At 47.8% G+C, this 23,626-nt stretch overlaps 6 protein-coding genes and 1 long non-coding RNA gene across 9 annotated transcripts; 5 read left to right on the top strand and 2 right to left on the bottom strand.

The window, feature by feature from the left end:
• Positions 1-64: 64 nt before the first annotated feature.
• LOC110182835 (uncharacterized) lies at positions 65-1,257 on the top strand. Of its 3 annotated transcripts, none has more exons than XM_020950968.2 (3): positions 65-335; positions 697-988; positions 1,045-1,257. In XM_020950968.2, exons 1-3 carry the CDS (start codon positions 194-196, stop codon positions 1,097-1,099), a joined length of 489 nt encoding a protein of 162 aa, XP_020806627.1. In that variant the 5' UTR covers positions 65-193; the 3' UTR covers positions 1,100-1,257. The 3 variants fall into 3 exon arrangements, with proteins under 3 accessions (XP_020806627.1, XP_020806628.1, XP_086696013.1); XM_020950969.2 differs by lacking the exon at positions 65-335 and adding an exon at positions 338-544; XM_086839887.1 differs by lacking the exon at positions 65-335 and adding an exon at positions 476-639.
• Positions 1,161-5,889, bottom strand: LOC110182832 (uncharacterized). Its single transcript, XM_020950965.2, has 6 exons — positions 5,721-5,889; positions 3,197-5,662; positions 2,491-3,125; positions 2,077-2,433; positions 1,459-2,016; positions 1,161-1,401 (listed from the first exon to the last, which is right to left on the bottom strand). The coding sequence occupies exons 1-6, from the start codon at positions 5,734-5,736 to the stop codon at positions 1,240-1,242; spliced, it is 4,194 nt and encodes a 1,397-aa protein (XP_020806624.2). The 5' UTR covers positions 5,737-5,889; the 3' UTR covers positions 1,161-1,239.
• A 2,538-nt stretch (positions 5,890-8,427) lies between these two features.
• On the bottom strand, positions 8,428-12,447 carry LOC110182829 (T-complex protein 11-like protein 1). The gene is made up of 5 exons (XM_020950962.2): positions 11,952-12,447; positions 10,008-10,970; positions 9,637-9,940; positions 9,413-9,579; positions 8,428-9,352 (listed from the first exon to the last, which is right to left on the bottom strand). Exons 2-5 carry the CDS (start codon positions 10,738-10,740, stop codon positions 9,087-9,089), a joined length of 1,470 nt encoding a protein of 489 aa, XP_020806621.2. The 5' UTR covers positions 10,741-10,970; positions 11,952-12,447; the 3' UTR covers positions 8,428-9,086.
• Positions 12,448-12,453: 6 nt separating this feature from the next.
• On the top strand, positions 12,454-15,146 carry Usp30 (ubiquitin specific protease 30). The gene is made up of 4 exons (XM_020950970.2): positions 12,454-12,861; positions 12,917-14,217; positions 14,333-14,532; positions 14,599-15,146. Exons 1-4 carry the CDS (start codon positions 12,780-12,782, stop codon positions 14,714-14,716), a joined length of 1,701 nt encoding a protein of 566 aa, XP_020806629.2. The 5' UTR covers positions 12,454-12,779; the 3' UTR covers positions 14,717-15,146.
• A 733-nt stretch (positions 15,147-15,879) lies between these two features.
• mof (males absent on the first) lies at positions 15,880-19,216 on the top strand. The gene has a single exon (XM_020950964.2). It carries the CDS (start codon positions 15,998-16,000, stop codon positions 18,656-18,658), a length of 2,661 nt encoding a protein of 886 aa, XP_020806623.2. The 5' UTR covers positions 15,880-15,997; the 3' UTR covers positions 18,659-19,216.
• Positions 19,217-19,926: 710 nt separating this feature from the next.
• On the top strand, positions 19,927-22,390 carry GAA1 (glycosylphosphatidylinositol anchor attachment 1). The gene is made up of 3 exons (XM_020950971.2): positions 19,927-20,813; positions 20,867-21,969; positions 22,049-22,390. The coding sequence occupies exons 1-3, from the start codon at positions 20,084-20,086 to the stop codon at positions 22,232-22,234; spliced, it is 2,019 nt and encodes a 672-aa protein (XP_020806630.1). The 5' UTR covers positions 19,927-20,083; the 3' UTR covers positions 22,235-22,390.
• A 208-nt stretch (positions 22,391-22,598) lies between these two features.
• LOC110182842 (uncharacterized) lies at positions 22,599-23,375 on the top strand. Its single transcript, XR_002319589.2, has 2 exons — positions 22,599-23,045; positions 23,120-23,375. It is a non-coding gene; the product is annotated as an uncharacterized LOC110182842 (long non-coding RNA).
• The last annotated feature ends 251 nt before the right edge of the window (positions 23,376-23,626 follow it).

The following is a 23,626-nucleotide window of genomic DNA, read 5'->3' as shown; positions in this document are numbered from 1 at the left end:
AGACAAACATAGTTGCATTGAATGTACTTATTTCTGCATTTTGGTGAATATAAGCCTGGTGACTATTAGAAAACTGCAAGCGCTTGCCAGCACTTGGCCATGGCGCTGACCAATACTGTCACCGGCAACAGGTAATGGAGTCGCCTTTAAAGCCCAATTTGTAAGTCGCGGACATTTAATATTCCCTTAATCCATGGAGCACAAGGCCGCTAAACGTTCGCGTTCGATTGACGGCCACGACGATGACGCCAACAACAATCCCATACAGAGGAAGGTCTGGGTCAGCCAGAAGATGAGCGACGCCCGCGACCCCGCAAAGATGCGGGAGGTTCATGGTGAGTATGTGAGGGGCGTAGTTAAGGATTATGTTTATACTTTTAAGTATCTTCCCGGTTTTGTATTGTTATTCGAAGATAATTGAGTTGGGTTGGCTTTGCTTTAAAAGCTTAAATAACTTACATATGACGACGGCAACTTGCTAGTTTATTTTCAAAATTATCGGTCAGCATCAAAATTTTTTGTGTACTAGGAAAATAAATCGTATGTAAGTCGTGATTTTGTTCTGCTGGCACTGGTACTTTTAAAACTAACACTTAAAGTGGCCCACCTCTCGATGTCAATGTCCTTTCGACCAAATAAGTTATCGGTCTTTTGCCACATCTAATGATAACTTTCTTTTCATCATAACTTTTGCAGAGAGAACAACCAAGATGCTCTTCGAGGGTGCTGCCGCTAACCAGGAACGTCCTGAGGAACATACTGCCTTGCACGAGCACTACTTCCTGCTCGGCGACGGGAGCATTCTGCTGCGCGACATGCGTCCGGACTCCGAGAATCCGGCCCTGGAGCGCCGCAAGTCGCGCTGCTGCCAGCGCCAAACACTCATTCACGGCACTTGCATCAACTGCGACATGGACCTCTGCGAGGAGTGCGGTTATTCGTGCTCCGAGTGCAGCGAGTTTATTTGCCGCAGCTGTGTCACCGTATTGTAAGTAGAGATTCAATCAAAGTCCTCCAAACGCTAATGCCTCTTTCCTACTCCAGTGATGACTGCCCGGAGAGTCCACTCTGCGAACGCTGCCAGATGTTCCATACCTGAGGGGGCTTCCCAGTCTACAGCCAAATAACTCGCTGTGTTCATTAGAATTTAAGGCTTTTGGTCTCATTTTCTTCCACATTTGTATTTTTAGAATAATGCAAATAAAAACATAAATAGCTAGAACACCAATCAAAAAACACCTAAACTTTTCCTCTGAACTTGTGGTACTTGTCGTGCTCCTTCACCAGTCCCTCGTACAGGCGTGCGCCCGCCTCGCTGCTGGAACGCAGTATAAAGTGGCCGACACGGTGGTCACAGATGCCAATCAGCTCGTGGCACACACGCACTATATGCACCTTGACCTGGAACGGGATTACGGGTTAATGAGTTTAAATACGCATTACTTCAACGTGACGCACCTTTTCAAACAACGTGGTGGGCCGCTCGGTGGCCACCATCTGGCGGATGGTGAAGATGAGCAGGAAGGGCGCTACGCGCTTGACGGCCAAGGCCTGGGTCCCTGCCACCGTTGCCATAACCGTGGCCAGCTTCAGGCCCAAATCCGCCAGGCCGTCTAGCTCAGTTTCGCTCAGATCCTGGGCCTGCTTCCGCTCCGCCCGATAGCCAACGATGCCCTGCACCAGGTCCTGACACAACGCACTCAACTGGGCGGCCCTGTCGGCCATTAGGTTTCCGTGCTGCTTCAGCAGCACCAACAGATTCTCCGTAATGGCCCCGTACAAATCCACAAAGTCCTGCCACGTGCCGCGACCCATTAAGTGCTTGATGTCTACGTCCAGCATGGCGCCGAGCAAACAATCCAGCGTCTCACCGGTCAGCGGCACGGTGCGGTTGCCGGCCAGGTTGCGTTGGGCATCCAGCAGACGGAGGGCATGGTCGCGATACGTCGCATCGTGCGGCTCGGGCAGGCGCAAGGCTACGCTCACGCTAATCAGTTCAAAGTGCTCGTTGAGCATCTGGGAAAGAGAGAAGATGCATCAAGTCCCTGACAGGAATATTGGTGTCTGTCTACTCACCGCTGCCTTGACGCTGCTCAGCGAACACTTGGCGAACAGCGCGAGAAGCGTCAGCACATTCCGGAGGGCCGTGTGCTGCACCGGGGTCTCTGGGCGTGGCATCTGCTCCACTTGACTGGAGAGGCGGCGCAGGATCAGCAGGAAGTCCTCGTTGGTCTTGTAGCCGATGATCAGCCGGATGGCGGGCTCCAGGCACTCCAGGGAACTGATGTCGCCGCCCGCCTCGATGTCCGCGTTCAGTTGGCGCCAGTAGCTGCTCAACACGAACTCGATCTCATCCGGATCCAGATGGAGTAGCTGCCGATGGGTGAGGGCCACGTTCAGCAGGCGGATGGCATGAGCGTTGCGATAGTTAAGCTAAAGGGCGGATAGTGTTAGGACTTTAAGGAAACCACAGCACGCTACCAAGCTTACCGAGTGACCAATGTAGATCTTGCAGATGCGTCGGAAGTTGTCATCAATGGGCTGCACCGTGGCCATGGCCTGTTGATCCTGCTCCTGCTCAGCCTTGGCCTTCTTATTTCGCTTGCCAGCTGGTGGCTCTTCTTCCGCAACCGTCTCCTTTTTGGCCCGCTGTTCGGTCGCCCGCTCCTGTCGTGCCAAGCTATTGATGCAGCTGCTCACATACGTCGCATAACCGGCCAGTGTGTTGTCCACAAACTTCTTGTAGGCAGCCGCCTCCTTACTCTTCTTCGAACGGAACTTGTGGTTCACCATCTCGCCGTAGATCTCAACCAGTGGCTGGAGCTGCCGCTGCATCTTCCTGCCCTGCACACCCGTCACGCTCGACAGCGTTTCGATTGCCAGCAGTAGGAGGCGGCACTGATCCGCTTGGAGCTTTCCGTTGGCAGCCAATTCCGTCCGCAGAAACTCCGTGCAGCTGGCCAGGAATGGTTCATAGCCCGCGCTCTGTCGTCGGATGCAGCGGGCAAAGAGCGTTTCGTAGAAGCTCCAGGAAGCCGCCGAGTTGGTGGGGATCAGCTCGAGCAAATCGCTGAGCTGCCCGAAGTATGAGCAGAGGGGCAGCGGTTGACCAAAGTGCATTAAATCTGTTTTGACGAATGGGAGTAATGAGTTTCTTCGTTATACTCGAATAAGTGACTTGCAGTAAGATCCTTACCTATCAGAAGCTCCAGGACCAGGTGGACCACCTCCTCCGGCTGGTCGGAGCAGCTGAGGTCGCGGTAGAGCGCGAAGATCACCAGCCAAAGGCGAGAACGTATGGAGCTGGGCAACTGAGCCAGGGGGAGGCGCTGCAGGGACTCCAGCAGCTGTCGGGCACAGGGCAACTGCAGCTGCCTCTGGGTCTTTTCCTTGATGAAGCCAATCAGGACGGCCTCTTCTAGTGGTTCCTTCTCCTCCAGGGACAGCTTGGCCAGCAGTGAGCCCTTGGCCTTCTTCACTGCCTTGGCATAAGTGCTGAGCAGCTGCAAGGCGAGCAGCTCCACGCACTGCGCATCTTCCAGGTTATCCTCCTCCCTGTCCTGATCTGACCGTAATCTCAGGCGCAGCTGCTTCTGGCTCCGGGTGAGCCGGAACAGCTGCTGCGGCCCCAATGCCTCAGCCAAGGCGTCCGAACAGCTTGCTTTGCGCTGGTTCTCTTGCAGAAGCCAGCCACTCTCCGCCAGCTGTAACTCTAAACGCTGCAGGCGCTGTCGGCACGAGCTCTTGCCGAAGTTGTGCACCCTCTGTTGGATCAGTGTCCACTCCGCGGGTGGGAGGAAGCTTCTCAGCTGGAGCTTTCGCTGTCTGGAGGCGTGGCCGTCGGGCCAATAGTAGGCCAGGAGCAGCTCCAGGCCACTGGCACGCTCGGTGCACTCGAGGAAGGCGTTCATCAGGCGGCGGTTGTGCTCCTGGCTGAGCAGGCGGCGACCAAACTGCTCCAGCACCTGGGCGGTGTGCTGCAGCTGCTGCTCTATCTCCGTCTGGTGGAGGTGCAGCTGTTCGGCCAGCCGAGTCCCACTTAAATACTGGCACAGCAGGGCCGCATGGAGTTCGCGGGCAAAGTCCAGGTTACCAGGCAGCGTCTGCTGCTGCTCTTGCTGCAGCAATTCCACAAACGAGTGGAGCAGGGTCCTCCAAATCACCAGCGAGGGCTTGGTCATCAGGTGACTGACCAGGCGCGTGAAGGCCACCCCGGCAGAGTGGCTGGGCCAGGTCTGGGCGAGCTGCTTAAAGGCATCATGCGACGAGGGAGTTGCCGCCGCCTCAGCAGAGGATGATCCCGCAAAGATCTCACGCAAATAGTGCTGTCCCTCGGCGTCCGTTGCCTTCGTAGATTCAGATTCAGAATCCTGAAGACGGCGCTTCTTAGCCTCACCATGGATGGCATTGGGCAACTGATAGACTGATAGCCACTCCTTTAGTGACTTCAGGAGATTCATGACAAATCTCTCGGCCCGACTTAGACGGCGAAACATGTCCAGCAGCAGGACGAGATACTCCGAGTAAAGCCGCTCCTCCTCGGCCGTTTCCTTGTGGGCTGTTAGCAGCCAAACGGTGATCTGGTAGACGCTCTGATCTAGCAGCAGGGGATTCAGCCGCAGGGCAGAGCACAGTAGGACAAGCAGCTCCTTTAAATGCGTTTTTCGGTGCTGGCGCGCCAATTGAAGCAGTTGCTCGGCGATAAAATCGAAGGCGCTTAAGGCTTTCACTTTGATCTCGGTGTCCTCCGCCTCCGCCTCCGCCTCCTCCAGCACTTTGCTTTTCTTACTGTCCTCCTTAGCCCGATTTTTCTTTCTCTCCCGGTTCATGTTGAACTGCAGGGATATGTCATATTTGCGCAGCGACATCAGCAGATAGGCGGCCAGGGGCAGTGAGGTCTCGTTCTTCGAGAAGACGGCACGCACAATAACCGCCAGCTGAAGGGGCTCGTAACGATTGTTGAAGACGGCGGCCTCCAGGAGGAGCAGGGTGACATGCAGCGGCTGGCTGACGCTGCGGTTTTGGTCAAATGTGTCCTTCATCTGCTTCTCCAGCTCGGCCAGCTCCTCTACCAGACTGGCAGACTTTAGAGTGAGCAAGAGCTCGGTCAACGGACGCACAGTTCTGGCATTGTAGCATTCGCGTAACTCGGGGAGCTTCTGGGAGCGTCGAGCAAACTCCGCCAGCTGCTTGATCACCGGCACAAGGAACTCGGCATGGGAGGATGTCGTCAGCTGTTTTTGTTGCTTCACGCACTGCTGGTGGCACCGGAACAGGCTGGCGTAGCACTCGCACAGCAGCTCGTAGTCCGCACGCAGGGCGTCCTGAAGCAGCTCACAGTCCAGCAGACTGGGCAGCAGCTCGAGGACAGCCACATTTGCTTGCTCGTCGCGGGAGACAATGGATAGAAGCGCTCTAATCAGCAGCGTCTTGCACTCCTGACCGACCAGTCCGGGTTGGGCACGCAGCGCAAAGAGATCCTTCAGTTGCTGCATGGGCAAGGGCTCCTTCTTCCTGCAGTTGGGCAGAGATTCACCCAGCCATCGGATAATGATATCGTACTTGTCGGGATAGGGAAACTCCACGGATTGCCAGACTCGTAGGGCAAAGTCAACACGTGCCGCGAAGGGCTTGCTCTTCTCCAGCAGCCAGGACCTCAGCTCTGCGGGTGCAAGTGCGGTTATTTACGGTCACTCTGGTCAAGGGGATTCTCTTCTTACCTTCGCCGGTATCCATTTTCGGCTCCTACAGGTGGGATTAACGATGCCAGACAAGAAATTTCAAATTCCGCACGTGTTATTGTTGCGGGTGTCAGTGATGTAAAACCATCGGTAGTGCTGTGTATGCTGGCTATTATCAAGCCAAATCTAGCTAATTAAATGACAGAAGCTTAAAAATAAGTGAAGGAGTCATTTCCGACCCTATAATCCATATATATTCTTGATCAGCATAAACAGGCGAATCTTTCTAGCCATTAAAAATAAAACAAAATTTTTTAAAATTATTTCCACAATTTTTTAGTCGGTTTTTTCATTGTTAACATATTGAAAAATCGACAAAATTTGGAATAGCTTAAAAATTTAATTTGAGTATGCAGATTTAATAACCTATTTAAAACTAGAACGGAACAGCTTTCCGAGTCGAAATTAATGAATTTTTGGCATAGTTATGATTTTTTTAAGCTTTGATTTGTAAAATAAAAAATCATATTAAAATATCAAAATATCGCCTCAAGAATTGTATTCAGATTTCAGTCAGAAGCTTAAAAATAAGTGAAAGAGTCATTTCCGACCCCATAATCCATATATATTCTTGATCAGCATAAACAGGCGAATCTTTCTAGCCATTAAAAATAAAACAAAATTTTTAAAAAATTTTTCCACAATTTTTTAGTCGTTTTTTCATTGTTAACATATTGAAAAATCGACAAAATTTGGAATAGCTTAAAAATTTAATTTGAGTATGCAGATTTAATAACCTATTTAAAACTAGAACAGAACAGCTTTCCGAGTCGAAATTAATGAATTTTTGGCATAGTTATGATTTTTTTAAGCTTTGATTTGTAAAATAAAAAATCATATTAAAATATCAAAATATCGCCTCAAGAATTGTATTCAGATTTCAGTCAGAAGCTTAAAAATAAGTGAAAGAGTCATTTCCGACCCCATAATCCATATATATTCTTGATCAGCATAAACATGCGAATCTTTCTAGCCATTAAAAAGAAAACAAAATTTTTTAAAATTATTTCCACAATTTTTTAGTCGTTTTTTTCATTGTTAACATATTGAAAAATCGACAATATTTAGAATAGCTGAAAAATTTAATTTTAGAATGCAGATTTAATAAACTATTTAAAACTAGAACAGAACAGCTTTCCGAATCGAAATTAATGCATTTTTGGCATAGTTATGATTTTTTTAAACTTTGATTTGTAAAATAAAAAATCATATCAAAATATCGCCTCAAAAATTGTATTCAGATTTCAGTCAGAAGCTTAAAAATAAGTGAAAGAGTCATTTCCGACCCCATAATCCATATATATTCTTGATCAGCATAAACATGCGAATCTTTCTAGCCATTAAAAAGAAAACAAAATTTTTTAAAATTTTTCCACAATTTTTTAGTCGTTTTTTCATTGTTAACATATTGAAAAATCGACAAAATTTGGAATAGCTTAAAAATGTAATTTGAGTATGCAGATTTAATAACCTATTTCAAACTAGAACAGAACAGCTTTCCGAATCGAAATTAATGCATTTTTGGCATAGTTATGATTTTTTTAAGCTTTGATTTGTAAAATAAAAAATCATATCAAAATATCGCCTCAAGAATTGTATTCAGATTTCAGTCAGAAGCTTAAAAATAAGTGAAAGAGTCATTTCCGACCCCATAATCCATATATATTCTTGATCAGCATAAACATGCGAATCTTTCTAGCCATTAAAAAGAAAACAAAATTTTTTAAAATTATTTCCACAATTTTTTAGTCGGTTTTTTCATTGTTAACATATTGAAAAATCGACAAAATTTGGAATAGCTTAAAAATTTAATTTGAATATGCAGATTTAATAAACGATTTAAAACTAGAACAGAACAGCTTTCCGAATCGAAATTAATGCATTTTTGGCATAGTTATGATTTTTTTAAGCTTTGATTTGTAAAATAAAAAATCATATTAAAATATCAAAATATCGCCTCAAGAATTGTATTCAGATTTCAGTCAGAAGCTTAAAAAGAAGTGAAGGAGTCATTTGCGACCCTATATTCCATAGATATTCTTGATCAGCATAAACATGCGAATCTTTCTATCCATTAAAAAGAAAACAAAATTTTTTAAAATTATTTCCACAATTTTTTAGTCGTTTTTTTCATTGTTAACATATTGAAAAATCGACAAAAATTCGAATGGTTTATAGGTGTAATTTAGGTATGCAGATTTATTAACCTATTAAAATCTAGAACAGAACAACTTTCCGAATCGAAATTAATGCATTTTTGGCATAGGTATAAGTTTTTTAACTTTGATTTGTAGAATAAAAAATTAAATAAAAATATAAATAAATATAGACAAAGAAAGCAGTAACTTAATATGATCGGAGAAGACTTTTTCATCCTGCATTGGTATAAAAAAGAGGTAAATGTTAATTATTTTACGAAATACTAAGATTGTTATAATCGAATATTGAAAATAAAAATATAAGGGAAGTTTCGAGAGGATACGTGAGAAATAATTATAACAATATCAAGAGTAATACAAAAATAAACTATATTATAATAAAAATATGAATACTCTTAATATATATATATATATAAATGAGTTTTACCCGAAACTATGATAAATAAACCTCTAGTTTTTCATACAGCTCTATTTTTCTATATATGTGTGTACATACGTAGCTTAAATCCCATCAAAAACAGTCTTACTTCAGATAAAATTTCAATTATTTTATTATATATCATTTGATAAACTAAGTAAATGTATATCTTATTTATATATAAATCTGCCACGATCCACGCAACGTCCCACTTTCTATCGTAAAAGAGAACCATTCTTGGGGGGATTTGCCTCACGGTCTTACCTAACAGGGTCTAGTCCAGAGAATAACGATTAGTCCAGGTTTAGTGTCCACATTGTATACATATATATTTAATTATTCATTGTGTATATTTAATAAGGGGGGATGGTTCGTTAACCGATCTGCATCTGAGTCCGAATTCAACGGGGGAGCGAGCACGTTGGAGCCTCCATTAATTTTGCCCCACGAAAGGACCTAATTTTAATTTCCTCGTGCTTTCTTCCATTTCTCTTCTTGTTATGTTATTTGTTATCACAGTCGCCCTAGAGCGCATTCCTCTCCACCCGAGGGCTTGGTTTCCATGGTGTTTTGCTCGGTTTCTTCTTGTTGGTGGTGGACATGAAATTATCAGCGAACTGGGAGATACAGATGGGCGGGTGCTCTCTCTCTCTTTCTCCTCCGGGGAGCTCTGTTCCAAGTCCAGCTCCAGATGCTGCCAACACTCCAGATCTCCTTCAGATTCTTCTTGTGGCTTGTGTGTGTTTTTCGGTTGTAAATAACTGCTGCTTAAGGCTTGGCGGTTTGGGCCTGGCCAGTGGCTATTCCATCGCCAGCTGGACTGGCTTCGGCACCCTCTGGTTCCATGGCCATGGTCTTGTTGAGGATTCGGTGAAAGTGTTCGCCGAAAACGGCATGATTGTAGGAAACCAAACGCCGGAACGAAGCGATAAATGCAACTAGCTCCTCCTGGTAATCCACAAATCCGGCAGGTGGGGGCGGTATGCTGCCATTCGAGCGCAAGGCAACGCGCACATAGCCATCCAGGCGCTTGGCTAAAATATGGGATATGCATTATAGGGGAAGACATAGATAGGCAAGATGCAAGCACTCACCCATTAAACTAGGCACCGGCGAGGCCTTGTTGCCCAGCTTTAGCACCTGATTCTTGAGCGCCGCCTGGTCGGCATCGTTCATGGCCGGCAGTTGCTCCTTCTGTAAGGCCTGGTTGACAAAGGCGCGTATCTGCTCGTAGCAGGCGTCAATGGCAGTGGCTACTTGCCTGCAAATACCACCACAGTTAATCTTTGAAATAAAAAGACTTCAAGTAGATGCTCACTCTTGGTTCTTGACATCCTGCACGATAATGTCCAGCTGCTTAGAAAGCTCGAGACGATTCTCGCGACGCTGCGAAATAATGGGCGTGCTCTGGGCAATGGAGATGAGCGAGGCGCATAAGATCAGGCGCTGGGCGCGCCAACTGAGGCCGGCAAAGCGATCCTTGTCAATGCGCAGCAGTTCGGGGAACTCCTTGTCCGCCGGATAATCGATGAGCTGTATGTAGGCATTGTATATAGTCTCGTCCGCATTGCTGCCGGCACGATTGCGCTGCAGCCAGTCCTCGGTGGCCGGAAAGCTATAGCCTGAAATAGGGAATATAAGATTTAAAATGCAGTTCAATCAGAAGATCGACTTAAGGCTCTATCTTACCATTCCCCATGTACTCGCGCATATACTTGCTGAACTTCTGCTTTTCATATTCCACCGAATTGGCTGCTATCTCCTTGCGCGCCAGCGTCAGCATAAAGTTGGCCATGTCCAGCTTCATCAGGCTCATCAGCTCGAGGATGCTGCGAAAGGTGTCCACCACATCTTCGATTTCCCGTATCTTGGCCACGGCCTCATCCCTCGCCGGGCAGCAGGAGCGCGAAAGGATGTTGATCACAAAGTTGGCATACGCGCGAAAGTCCAGCACTCCTCGCTCTGCCTGCTGCTGAATGACGGTTTCGTCCAGCACCTCGTTGATGTGGGCCACGGTCCGCTCATTGTTTGGGGACAGCAGCTGGGGGAAGATCTCCTTGATCTCGGCCAGCAGGCGAATGGCCTGGTCGTAGGAGGGCGGCTGCCGCTCCAGCTGCTCGCGAAGCAATTCCCAGAAAGCCTTGTGCACACTCCGCTTGATAGCACCCTCCAGGCTGTTCGACGGCGGCTCATACTGCTGCAGCTTAAAGTCCGGGTTGAGGGCTATCTCGTGGGCCAGCTCCATGTTGCGCAGGTCCTTGAACATGCTGGACACCTCGTCCAGGGTCACTATTTTCGGCGGCGAACCGTCCAGGCTGGGCAGCACAAAGCGCGTCAAACTATCCACAGAGCTCTCGCTGTCCGTGCGGATGCGATGTTCGTCCTTCGCCTGCGGCTGTCCCCTGTTCTCCTGGGCATCCATGCTAGCGGCTTGTTCTCTTTGTTGCCAGGTAAAGGCGGAAATGCGACGTAGATCTAAGATCTTAGCAACTGGTTTTGAGCCAAAGCCAAATTTGGTTACCACCGGTTCGAGGTGGTTTTATTTATTTATTATTATTTTTTTTTTGTGCCAGCAATTGCAATTGCGCTGTGCTTTCTTTGTTCCTTTGTTCGAGGTCTTCGTCGAAGCTCCACTGGGGGTTACTGGTTCGCCTGGTAAGAGTACGAAATGAGGGACTTAAATACAGTGGCTATTGGGTATATAACACAGAAGGGTATACCTTTAATTTATCAGATAATATAATAAGTTGAGGACAAATTTTTATAAAAACTGCATGTAAAATTGAGAATGAATTTAATGTAAAACTATTTTGTCTATTTTTCAAAATAGTATTTAGCAATACCACAAACACCTCTGTATACAAGTGTACACATTTTTTCCTAGAAATGGCTCAATACAAATTGTGCAATAAAAAATGAAATAATAAATATAAATAAATAATTTTGAAATTTTGTGTGTTTTCTATTTTTGTTTTGACGGCCACAACAATCAGTTCGAAACGAAACAAAGTTCCAATAAGAACTAGTGTCTTCAGGGTAAAGTATATTACAATAAAATATATTCGAAGCAAATATTTATAAGCTCAAATCAGATTTACTTTTCCATGGTAAAATCGCAATATTTCGAAACCGTTAAAAGCAATGTTGTTAACCAATTCCCACTGTAAGCAGCCAAGCTGGGAAAGCCGTTAAACGTGACTAACACACACACACAGAGAGCCCAAGCTGGTGTGAGCATGTGTGTGTTTAACAAAGAAACGAACAGCAGCAGCAAAGCAAAACAAAAACAGATAGATTCAAGAGTGTAACCGAAAAATCTCGAATCAATTCGAATATTCTAGAAGCAGCTAGAAAATGCAATTCGACATAGTTTCCAAAATTAAATGCAGAGAATTAGAGCACAAATTGCACAACGCCAGCGAGCGAAAGGGGAGACGTAAACAAACGGCGCAATAAAGCAGCCAGCGAAAACAGAGAAGCGATTAAAAGTCTCGTGTGTATTTGTTTTTTCCCCCTCTTCGCTGCTGCCTATTGCGCAGCATTCTCAGCTGGGGGAAAATTGGGAAATGGACACAAGGCCGTCGCTTAATGGGGCGAAAGGGGGTGGTTGGTTGATCAACTCTCCAAACTTACCAGTCGAGAAAACAATAGAAGCTTCCAGACTACTGCAATTACGTGCATCAATCGGGGGGCTGCACTGTTTTTTTATTCACCTTTTCAATCACTTACAAATTTAGGAATTAATTTGCTCTCCTCCCTAATTTCTTTGCACTTTTTGCATGCCGAGTTGCCGAGTGTTACAACCTATCACAAACGGTGACCAATTTCCAAATAAAAACTTTTCAAACCGACGTTTGCGTCGCCAGCTTTGTTTGTTGTGTCTGCCTTATGTTTTCGTTTCCCTCTTCCTCTTACTTTTGCCATTCCCCTGCCCCCACACAAAATTTCGCAGCTGTGCTGGCCTATCGCTTATCGATAGGCAGACATTATCTATAGGCGGACTTCGTCTTTGCCTTTTGCTGTTACATGAGAGCTGTGGCGTAACCAAACACATTTACTTATCTCACATATATATATTTTTTCACATGTTGGGAAAAGAAAAGTAGGATTTGCCTAAATTAGTTACTACGGCGCCACCTACTGTTGAATGTTCAGTTGATATCGTACATTAATCGGTAGCGTAGCCATATCGCCATGGGTGCACACTGTCCTCAGGGTGGCAACCTCTAGGCGAGGAGCAGACACAAAATTTTCATTTTCAATCAAAAATTCTAGTGTTTCCGTTTGGGAATTTGTTGTTTTGCCCAAAAAGACAATATTGCCATATTTTCTACACGCAGCGGATCTCCCGGACTGGAGGAGTCCATGCTGTAGACGTGCCTCCAGTGTCTTTAATTGGCACTTTTTGCAACCCCCCAAAAAGCGAGGAGGAGACGGGCACAGGGCAGGATCAGGAATCAAATGGAGAGCGAAAAGATTCTAATGGCCGCCGGAGTGACGGTGGCCGCCGTTGTGGGAGCGTTTGTCTTCTGGGGGCCCTCGGGTGAGTGTCAAATGCCTTTTATTTGCTTCCTTAACTTCATGGACTCCTCTGGCAGGTTCCCGCTTGCGCCAGCGACGCGGTCAAATCGCCGGACTGCACAACTTTGGGCGCACTTGCTTCCTAAACACCCTGCTCCAGGCTTTGGCGGCCTGTCCGCAGTTCATCGCCTGGCTGCAGCTGTACAACGGTGCCTCCCCCGACCGCCGGAGCCTGATTAGCTCGATGCTGAACACATTGGAGGTGGTGAACGGCACACATGCCACGCTGCGCGGTGATCCCCACTCACCGGGGGCTGTGCTGCGCGCCCTGAACGCGTTGGGCTGGGTGATACCGCAGGAGGAGCACGATGCCCACGAGTTGTTCCATGTTTTGCTCTCCTCCCTAGAGGAGGAGGCCATACGGCCGCAGCCCCTAGGCTGTTTGTCGGACGCCCTGCCACAAGGCCCGGGCACGGACAACGATGACGCGAGTAGCAGCATTGGCCTGGGTACCGCCACGCCCGTCGGTGGATTCCGACCCATAAGCGCCATGGCTGCCGGACCAAGCGCCAGCCAGCGGGGCATTGGAGAACAGCCCAATCGGCCCTCGAGCGCCATGCTGACCGACTTCCTCAACATGGAGTATGACGAAAGCACCAGTCTCACGCGGCTGGTGCGCTCCGAGGCCCACACACCGGATTCGCCGGCCTCCGTTTGCGAGCGCGAGGGCTCGGATCGTTTGGGTTCCCTGCTGCTGGATGCAGTGTCGCCCGGAACGCCGTTTGGCTTTCCGCTGGCCAGCGAAGTGGATGCGTTGACCACGCCAACGCCTACTCTGGGCGGCGAGCGGCTGTCGCGACCAAGGCAACCGCAATCCCAGGAAATGGGCGAGGGCCTTAATCGTCGGGTGTCCAGCTCGTGCCGGTCGCTGGAGCGCTTGCATCGTGGCCCAGGCCGTGTATCCATCTGGTCGAATATGATGCCCAGCCAGGTGGCGCATCCCTTCCAGGGCGCCATGGGCGCCCAGATCGTTTGCAACGGATGTGGCTCCAAGTCGGCGGTGCGCTACGATAAGTTCGACAGCATCACATTGAATTTGCCGCCGCAGCGGCGGAGTGGACAGAGCTTGGGCCACTTGCTCAGCGATTACATCACGTCCGAGGATCTCAGCGACGTCAAGTGCGATTCCTGCAATGAGACGACTACGCACACCAAGTCAGTGACGTTTGCCAAGCTGCCGGCATGCCTGTGCATTCATGTGGCGCGCACGGTCTGGCTGCCCACCGGGCAGGTTTGCAAGCGTCAGGACTTTGTTCACTTCCCCGAGAGCCTGTCCATGGCACCGTATAGCTTCGTGCAGCCGCATCTCAATAGTCAGGTGAGAATATATAAAGAATTTCATCCAGAGAACAGCAGATAGCAATTATCTTTCTCTTTCTATTTTGTGCGATTGAACTTAAAACATTTAACATATATTTGTATTACCTTTCCAGGCTGGCACTCCTTGGGGCTCGACCATGTCGCTGTTTTCCACCAGCCTGCCGATGAACAATGGCCTGGGTGGTGGCGAGGGCTTCGGCACCATGTTCCCCAAGAACCTGTACCGCCTGCTGGCCGTGGTGGTGCACTCGGGCGAGGCGAACAGCGGTCACTTTGTGACCTATCGTCGCGGCTCCCTGCGGAATGCCCATCGGTGAGTCTCCCCTTGTTATTTGTTCTACCGAACCCCATAGTGACATTGAGTCTCTCCCTTTTTCAGCTGGTTCTACACATCGGACACCATTGTGCGGGAGGTGAGCATCGATGAGGTGCTCAGCGTGCCGGCATATCTGCTCTTTTACGACCGGGGACAGCACCGACAGTTGCCCCTGCGCTAGTCAGCCGGCGGAGGAAGAGATGCGAACCCGGACGGGGTTCACTAGTCAGCCGGAGAACAATTGATGTGATGGAATATCCAAATCTTAATCCTTACTCGACACACGTCGGACAGTGGCCATAGGAGACCGCGCATCGTAGACGACTTACCCACATATATGTATATTGATATATGAACATAGCTATATGTACGGAGCCCGCGATCTGACGTATACTCAGCCGAGGACAATGCAATGGTCTCTGCATCCTGCATGCATCATCTCCTCTTCATTTGTTATTGATGCATTTACGATTTTCTAAGAATTAAGAATTCCAAATTCATAATGTGCTTTTAGCTGTCTGTATTTAGCAATTTATACTTATAAATCTACCGATAATTGTTTGCGCGTTATTTCCGTAGGATAGCTGTTCAATAAAAATTTCCGACAAATATTTGAAACGTCTTTGGTTTAACAAATAGATCATTTGGTTTGGAGCACATATATTGCCAGACAGGACGAAATCCCTATAATTTAAACTAATAAACATGGATAATAAAATCCTACGGAAAATAAATTAAAAACATATTCGAGAGAACCTTTCCATATATATTTTTACCATTAGAAGGATTTAATAAAGGAAATGTTAATAAATCTTATACAAAGGAGACAAAAGCGTTATAATGCAATATATAAATTATAAAAATAATAAATAATTGAAAGAAAATGTTTTATTCAATGATTTGAAAATGCAAGTGAGAGCGTAGATAAATTCAATAGATTTACCAGGACTATCAATATGAATTTCCTATAAAAGTATTTAAAAAATACAAGAAACTTAACTTTTGCCACAAAAAAAAAAAATTTTCTTTAACTTTTAACAGCCATAATTGTAAAAAATATTATTTAAATATATTTAAAAAGTTCGTTATCGTAAAGTGCGCGGAAGAGATTCTTATCGATATTTTAGTTTATGAAAAGTATCGCAGAAACTATTTAAATGTATGCGATATTTTATCCAAAGAGTAACAGACCAAAAACAAAAAAAAAAATAGATAACAAAGCTGGAAAATAATTAATTCACACATACGCACACAAGACCGCAACTTGGCTTACGTTAAATGATAACGTTTTTGGACAGATATCTTAAGAACATTTTTAAAAAGTTCATGAAAATTCTAGAAATAACATCGATAACTCTGCATATCGACAGAGTGCCATCACATCCGTCAAGCGTTTTGCATTTTCTTTCGTCGAAAAAAAGGCGCAATTTCCAATTGATTTTCGAGTAAATAAGAAAGCAGCATGTCCGACGCCGAGCTCGAACAGACGCGCGTTGGCCACGTGGAGGAGCAGCAGCAGCACCAGCAGCAGCGGCAGCTCGACGAGGAGAAGGAACAAGAGCCGGAGCAGCCGTCGGAGGAGGGCTCTAGGTATGTTTACTCAATGGACGCGGGACCGCCGCGGACGCCGGTTCAGGATGCGGCGGCTGAGTTGACCGCCAGCCTAGATGTCAGCGGCTCCGATCAGTCGGCGGATCAGTCCCTGGACCTCAGCAACAACACACAAACGACGGAGACGTCCGCCGAGGGCGAGCCGCCCAGCAAGCGGGAACGACGCGACACCAGTCCCAGCAATACCTCCAGTTCATCCAGCGGCGGCGGCGGCAGTAGTTCACGCTATGATGACATCAGTGAGGTGGAGGAGGGCGAGCAGGAGACGCCACAGCAGCAGAGGCCACCGGAGCCGCTGGAGGAACCGCTGCAAGAGCAAATAATAGAGCAGGAGCCGCCGGAACAGGAACAGACATTGGAGCAGAAAGGATTAATGGAGCAGGAACAAATAATGGAGCCGGGGCACGAACAAGAACTGCAGCCCGAGCCAGAGCCCGAGCCGGAGCCAGAGCAGGAGGCGGAACTGACGGAAACTCAAGAGGAGGAACAAGTGCCGGAGCCGGAGCAAGGAGAGGAAGTAATGCAGGAACCAAATCACGCAGAGGAACAGGAGCCAGAGGCTGAAGTCGAGGTGGGACACGACATGGAAACCGACGACGAGCCCTCCTCGAGTACGGTGATTCATGTGGCGGCCACCGGCTACACTGTCGATCCCGATGCCCCCACCAAAGCCATTGTCACCGAGGTGGTCACCATACCGGCGCCGCTGGGCTTCAAGGCGCTGGGCAAACTGCCAACGGAGGTCCCCGAGACTCCCGACTCGCCGACGGACGATGGTGGCGAAGAGCCGCCGCCGTACCTGCAGGCACAGGTGCAACAGGCCCTCATGCCGCTTCGCCTGGCATTGCGAGATCCCCGCCAGCGCAACATGCCGCCGCCCATTCAGCCACCACCGCCACCTCCGTCCGCGTCGTCATCCGCGTCGCTGCCCAACCGGACGGCGCTCGGGGCCAATGTCGAGACCATTTCGAGCGACAGCAGCGAGGAGACTTGCAGTGACGAGGACGAGGAGGAGGAAGTGGAGGACGAGGAGGACGAGGATGAGGACGGCATGACCGTGGAGCACGACAGTACCACCTCGGAGACCATGACCACAGTGATAAGCGGCGATCCCATGATGCAGAAGATAGATGTAAGTGAGGACCCCGAGAAGATCTACTACATAAGGCGGGATGACGGCACCGTCCACCGTGGCCAGGTGCTGCAGTCGCGGACGACGGAGAACGCGGCCACGCCGTACGAGTACTATGTGCACTATGTCGGCCTAAATCGGCGCCTGGATGGCTGGGTGGGCAGGCATCGCATATCGGACAATGCCGACGATTTGGGTGGCATTACGGTGATGCCACAGCCACCGCTGGCCTCGGACCAGCCCAGCACCAGCCGGGAGATGCTGCAGCAACAGCAGCAGGCAGTGGCAGCGGCGGCAAGCAGTGCCGGCTCCGCCCAGCGGCCGAACCGGTCGGGACTCAACCGGGACTACTATCTGTCGCCGTGCGAGAATAATCGGTATGATTACAGCGACCGGAAGATGACGCGCTACCAGAAGCGGCGCTACGACGAGATCAACCACGTCCAGAAGAGCCATGCCGAGCTGACGGCCACCCAGGCGGCGGCGGAGAAGGAGCACGAATCTATCACCAAGATCAAGTACATTGACAAGCTGCAGTTCGGCAACTACGAGATCGACACCTGGTACTTCAGTCCCTTCCCCGAGGAGTTTGGCAAGTCGCGGACGCTGTACGTGTGCGAGTATTGCCTGAAGTACATGCGGTACCGCCAGAGCTATGCCTACCACCTCTACCAGTGCGACCGCCGGCGTCCGCCGGGCAGGGAGATCTACCGCAAGGGCCAGATATCCATATTCGAGGTGAACGGGAAGGAGGAGCCGCTCTACTGCCAGCTGCTCTGCCTGATGGCCAAGCTCTTTCTGGACCACAAGGTTCTGTATTTCGACATGGACCCGTTCTACTTTTACATCCTCTGCGAAACGGACCGAGAGGGCAGCCACATTGTCGGCTACTTTTCCAAGGAGAAGAAGTCTATGGACAACTACAATGTGGCCTGCATCCTGGTCCTGCCGCCGCATCAGCGCAAGGGATTCGGTAAGCTGCTAATAGCTTTCAGCTACGAGCTGTCCCGCAAGGAGGGCGTCATCGGTAGCCCGGAGAAGCCACTGTCGGATCTGGGACGCCTGAGCTACCGCAGCTACTGGGCGTACACGCTGCTGGAGCTGATGAAGAACCGCTGCTCGCCGGAGCAGACGACAATCAAGGAGCTGAGCGAGATGAGCGGCATCACGCAGGAGGACATCATCTATACGCTGCAATCGATGAAGATGATCAAGTACTGGAAGGGCCAGAATGTGATCTGTGTGACGGCCAAGACCATCCACGATCACCTCCAGCAGCCGCAGTTCAAGCAGCCGAAGCTGACCATCGATCTGGATCGGCTGGACTGGAAGCCGCACAGCGCCTATGTGTCGCGGATAATGCCGGGCGTTACCTTCTAGTATCCGGCGCGGGATCCGATCCCGCAGCAGTGTTCCGAAGTTATATTGATCGAGTAATCCATTTTTTTTTCTAGCTTGTAAGCACCTTAAATTACCTTAACTAGATGTGCAAAAAATGCGTATGTAGATCAAATATCTATATATCCATCCACTGCAGGATCCCATCAGAGATTTTCAGAGAGCAATAGTTGAATATTCTCAAGAGCTAAAAACACGTTTATAATTTAAATTGAATACCTTATTTTTTGTAGCCCCTGAACGCTAAAATGTTAATTTCAGCCTAGTCACTATTGTTCTTTACAAAAATCAGCAAAAACTAAAAAAATATATGTACACATATGTATCTTAAAGATTTCCACTGTGTTGTCTGGAGGTCTATGGGAAGTTTGCTTTTGTAAATATTCCGCATTTCTGTATATTACAAATTCTTCGTTACATTAACGTCGTACATCTCTTTATAAACAAGTGTATATCCCTGGAAATTGGGATATATATATATTTATATACTCTTTTTTTTGTGTGTTTAATAAATGTTAATAAAATTAAGTAAAAACAGTACAACTTTCTGAAGTTTTGAATTTTTTAAGTGTATACACTTTGAAGCCAAGAAGTAATACTACAAAGTAAAATTTACAAAGCTATTCGGTTAAAAACATCAAATACTGTATTGTTAATAAATTATATACCTTGTGGATAACAAATTTTAATTATTTAATGTTTTTTAAATAATTTATCATACATTTCGGTTATTTGATATACGCGAAAATTGTGCATACAAAGTAAAATTTACAAAGCTATTCGGTTAAAAACATCAAATACTGTATTGTAAATAAATTATATACCTTGTGGATAACAAATTTTAATTATTTAATGTTTTTTAAATAATTTATCATACATATACGCGAAAATTGTGCATATAAAGTAAAATTTACAAAGCTATTCGGTTAAAAACATCAAATACTGTATTGTATATACCTTGTGGATAACAAATTTTAATTATTTAATGTTTTTTAAATAATTTATCATACATTTCGGTTATTTGATATACGCGAAAATTGTGCATTTCAATAATATATCGGCGAAATATTTATAAGACAAGTGAACGACGTCGGTTGCTATATTTTCAAGCGGATATAATATCTCTTGTATTCCTTTTGATATATACGTAATTTAAACTTTTGTGACTATAACTTAACATTGATTTTTACAAAAGAATTTATTTATTTATTAGGAGCGTTAGAACTATCGCAAGAAGGCTCCCTGGCCATCTCTAGCAGCAGGCGCTGTTATCGATAGCACCCGCATCGATAGACCTGAATTTCAGCCGGCTGGATTTCCGTCCTATTTACTGTTGCTTTTGTATCGCCGCTGTCATTCCAGGATATTCAGGATATAGGATATAGCGTTGTAGACACGGGCTAGAAAATGGGCCTGCTGTCCGATCCATCGATATCAACGCAGAGCAAGCTGGTGGACGCCCTGGCGCGCCATGTCCGCAAGGTGTGCTCCGTCTTGTATGTGGCGGGTGTGGCCTGGTTCTTCTGCCTGGCCCTGCCGGAGTTCAACCACGGCACGTACCTCTCGGAGAATGCCCTGTCGCCGGGATTAGTGTACCCGGAGATACGGGTGGATGCCAATCGCCTGGCCATCCAGCTGCTGGAGGAGCTGCAGCGCGAGCGCAAGGATCACCTGTCGACGACGCCGCATGCCTGGATTGCGGCCAAGATGAACGAGTTCGGGCTGGAGACGCACACGCACAACTACACGCTGCGCTATCCCTTTGGCGGCGGCAAGGAGTATCATGGCAAGAATATCTACGGCATTCTGCGTGCTCCTCGCATTGCCTCCACGGAGGGCATCGTGTTCACGGCTCCCTACCGCGCCGCCAGCTCCGTGCACACGGACATCTCGCCCAGCGTGCCGCTACTGCTGGCCTTTGCCGATTTCGCCCGACGGAAGAACTACTGGGCGAAGGATCTGATCTTTCTGGTCACCGAGCAGGAGCAGCTGGGCATGCAGGCCTGGCTGGAGGCCTATCATGATGGCGACCGTGACCTGGACGTAAGCAAGGCCTATCTGCGGCCTGGGAATTTGCCGGCGCGAGCGGGTTCCCTCCAGGCCGCGCTGAATATCGAAGTTCAGGATCTGGAAATTGGTGAGTTGTTCTGGGAAGCTATTTCAGTCAGAAAGTTATAATTCCTTCAACAGACTACGTGGACGTGCGGATTGAGGGACTAAATGGCAAGCTGCCGAATCTGGACATGTTTAACCTAGTGCAGCGCATCATGGCCCGGGAGGGCATTGCCTCCGGCTACAAGCAGTCGCCGCGCAAGAAGCGCCGGCACAGCAAGTCCCTCTTCGAGACCAATCTCCGCCAGATGCTCGCCATGCTGGCCACCCAGTCGTCAGGCGTGCCCAATGGCAATCATGGTCTGTTCCATCGCTACCGCATAGATGCCTTGACCATTGCCGCCCATCGGAGGGCTACGCATGCCACGCTAAAGGGCCAGCCTGGCTCGGCGGCAGTTCCGCTGCTGAAGGCCATCGAGGGCATAGCCAGGAGCCTGAACAATCTACTTGAACGCTTCCACCAGAGCTTCTTTTTCTATGTGATTGTCAACAACGATCGGTACATCTCCATCGGGGATTATATGCCGGCCTTGGTGGCCCTGGTGGCCTGTGCGTTTGTGAAGGCCTACCTAATGTGGTCCACGCTGCCGGCTGTTGAAGGTGGTGAGCAGGAAACTGAGGAGAAGGATGCGGAAACGGATGTGGAGCCAGAGAAATTCGAACTGCCATATGGCTCCGTGCTCATCTACCTCACCGCTACGCTGCTCATAGGCTTCCTGTGCAACGTGCTGCCCCTGCAACAGTATTTCCTGGAGATACCCATGGGCGCCGCCCCGTTAACCACCTCCGTGCTGAGTTTCCTCTCCCTCATTGGGTTTATCCTGCCCTTCGTGGTGGTCTTGCCGCCCGGTGGCTTGGAGCTGCTGCACGTGGCCTTCCTGCTCATCTACGGCTGCTCCCTGATCGTCATTGGGCTGCTTAACTTTGCCTTGGGATTCTTTGTCGCCGTGCTTACGGTGCCACTGGTGATTGCCTTGGAGACCAAGGAGGACACCAGCAACAGCACGCTGAGGAACTCGATCCGCCTGCTCACGCTGACCCTCAACCCCATGATGATCGTGTACGTTATTGTGCTGGCCATGACCTTCTATCAGTTCCCCGAGCTGCCGCTTCAGAAGATCATGCTGCGGGCTGCAACGGCGGCCATGGATGCCTCGGCTTATGGTCTCATTGATTCGGTGGTGAGTTGGTTTCCACATTTCCACAAATTAGAACTTTAACTCGAACTTGAACTTTATATTTCTCTCTCTTTGTCCCCAGTTGTATGGCAACTTCTTGTACTTTGTTATATCCACCGTCCTGCTGCCGCTGTGGATCATCTGCTGGACCCTGGCTCTGTCCAAGCGAAGAGACTACGCCGACTATGTGGAGTTTGAGGAGTCGCCAGCGCCATCGCCATCTCCCCAGCCGCAGTCGCAGTCGCAAACGAAGGTAAAAACCAGTTGAGTCCTTTAGTCCTTTGAATGTCTACATATATCATCGGGAAAGTGATCCTAAGATTAAGTGTGATAAACCCCAAGAGAAATGCGGGTGTAATTCCATAAAGAAAACGTTATATTCGATTAAATGTCTGAATAAAAGAATTGTATTTATTAGTTGCAACTACTTCTGTGTGTGTTTTTCCACAGTTTAAATTCAAGCAAGGCGGCTCGTATTCCAGGAGCGCAGTGGACTACGTGTATCTTCGCCTTCCTTTGAATAAGTGGAAAACTTTTCGACTATGACACGCAACTTAATTTAAACTTTTCACGACGCTGGCAATTAGTTATGAGCCTGGATTTGGCTCAATCATGGACGGATGCATGATGACGCTGGGTGGGTGGTCTGCCAGGGAGCAGGGAGCTGTGCACTTGCCGAGCCATGTTTACCGGCGCCATTCAATCTGCAACTTAACAAGAAAACTTTCCTCCACACACACACACACACACACATACACACACACATACACACACACACATACACACACACATACACACACAGCTCCAAAGGAGACACAAAGTTGCATCGATACAGTGGTGTCTGTCCGAGGAAAATAAGTTTGAATTAAGCTTCTAATCTGAAATCTTGCCATCCAGTTAGCCTTGAGCTCGTTGTGTCAATCTAAAAGTCTAGCTCCCAAACCCTGTTCCTAGGAATTTTCAGTATAATCCCATTCGTCAAACTAGCAAGACCTTTAGTAATTATTTTTAAATTATTTGTATCCCAAAAAACTTTTCAAAATTTTTTAAATTTCAACAAATTTCCAAAAAGTTCAAAGGTTTGTACTTTCAATAGGATAACAAATCGTTTCAGAATTTTAAATACTATCAGTAATTTCCAAATTTGTTTTAGAAATTATGCAGAAGTGCACGTGTTCAGAGCCAAGTAACTCCAAGAAAAAATGTCTAGCCTGCGGAGACCAGCAAAGCATTGTTAAGAACGTGCCAAAGGATGTCGTGCCCCAGCGTTGCAGAAAGACTTTTCGATTTTATCCCGAAAATTACGTAGTCTTTGAGCATTTTTCAACATACGTACGGATTTACCCATATAAGAATCTTAATAAAATGCAGGAGTAGGAGCAGCTCCTTTATCCTTCACTCCACCTCAAGGCGACAGCTGCTTGTCCTGCAAGTAAATTGTTGTATAGTGATGCATTGTCTCCTTGGGCATTTTCTGCCTTCTGAACCACTGTACCTTGGCTTTCACCCTCTACTTGTTATCCGTTTGCTCATCCAAGAGGAGAGAGACGGAGGGGGCAGGATATCAGGCAGGTGGAAGTGCAAGGGAGTGGGCCAAAAATTGGCAAGTTGATGTCGCATAATTGCCCCTCGAGCGCTCATCTTAATTATTGTGCTTGCT

This window comes from Drosophila serrata, unplaced genomic scaffold, assembly GCF_035046125.1.
Source record: "Drosophila serrata isolate PLE 108 unplaced genomic scaffold, ASM3504612v1 contig_378, whole genome shotgun sequence".
Lineage (NCBI taxonomy): Eukaryota > Metazoa > Arthropoda > Insecta > Diptera > Drosophilidae > Drosophila > Drosophila serrata.
This window is presented reverse-complemented; position numbering and strand designations above follow the sequence as displayed.

Coding starts and splice junctions, on each gene's coding strand:
- LOC110182835 (XM_020950968.2), top strand. CDS start 194: ATGGAGCACAAGGCCGCTAAACGTTCGCGTTCGATTGACGGCCACGAC. Junction 336..696: donor AAAGATGCGGGAGGTTCATG/GTGAGTATGTGA, acceptor TAACTTTTGCAG/AGAGAACAACCAAGATGCTC. Junction 989..1,044: donor CGCAGCTGTGTCACCGTATT/GTAAGTAGAGAT, acceptor TTCCTACTCCAG/TGATGACTGCCCGGAGAGTC.
- GAA1 (XM_020950971.2), top strand. CDS start 20,084: ATGGGCCTGCTGTCCGATCCATCGATATCAACGCAGAGCAAGCTGGTG. Junction 20,814..20,866: donor AGTTCAGGATCTGGAAATTG/GTGAGTTGTTCT, acceptor TTCCTTCAACAG/ACTACGTGGACGTGCGGATT. Junction 21,970..22,048: donor ATGGTCTCATTGATTCGGTG/GTGAGTTGGTTT, acceptor CTTTGTCCCCAG/TTGTATGGCAACTTCTTGTA.
- Usp30 (XM_020950970.2), top strand. CDS start 12,780: ATGGAGAGCGAAAAGATTCTAATGGCCGCCGGAGTGACGGTGGCCGCC. Junction 12,862..12,916: donor TGTCTTCTGGGGGCCCTCGG/GTGAGTGTCAAA, acceptor CTCCTCTGGCAG/GTTCCCGCTTGCGCCAGCGA. Junction 14,533..14,598: donor TCCCTGCGGAATGCCCATCG/GTGAGTCTCCCC, acceptor TCCCTTTTTCAG/CTGGTTCTACACATCGGACA.
- LOC110182832 (XM_020950965.2), bottom strand. Junction 3,126..3,196: donor GGTCCTGGAGCTTCTGATAG/GTAAGGATCTTA, acceptor TCGTCAAAACAG/ATTTAATGCACTTTGGTCAA. Junction 2,017..2,076: donor TGAGCAGCGTCAAGGCAGCG/GTGAGTAGACAG, acceptor TCTCTTTCCCAG/ATGCTCAACGAGCACTTTGA.
- LOC110182829 (XM_020950962.2), bottom strand. CDS start 10,740: ATGGATGCCCAGGAGAACAGGGGACAGCCGCAGGCGAAGGACGAACAT. Junction 9,580..9,636: donor CAGGATGTCAAGAACCAAGA/GTGAGCATCTAC, acceptor TGGTATTTGCAG/GCAAGTAGCCACTGCCATTG. Junction 9,353..9,412: donor GCCGGTGCCTAGTTTAATGG/GTGAGTGCTTGC, acceptor CCCATATTTTAG/CCAAGCGCCTGGATGGCTAT.
- mof (XM_020950964.2), top strand. CDS start 15,998: ATGTCCGACGCCGAGCTCGAACAGACGCGCGTTGGCCACGTGGAGGAG.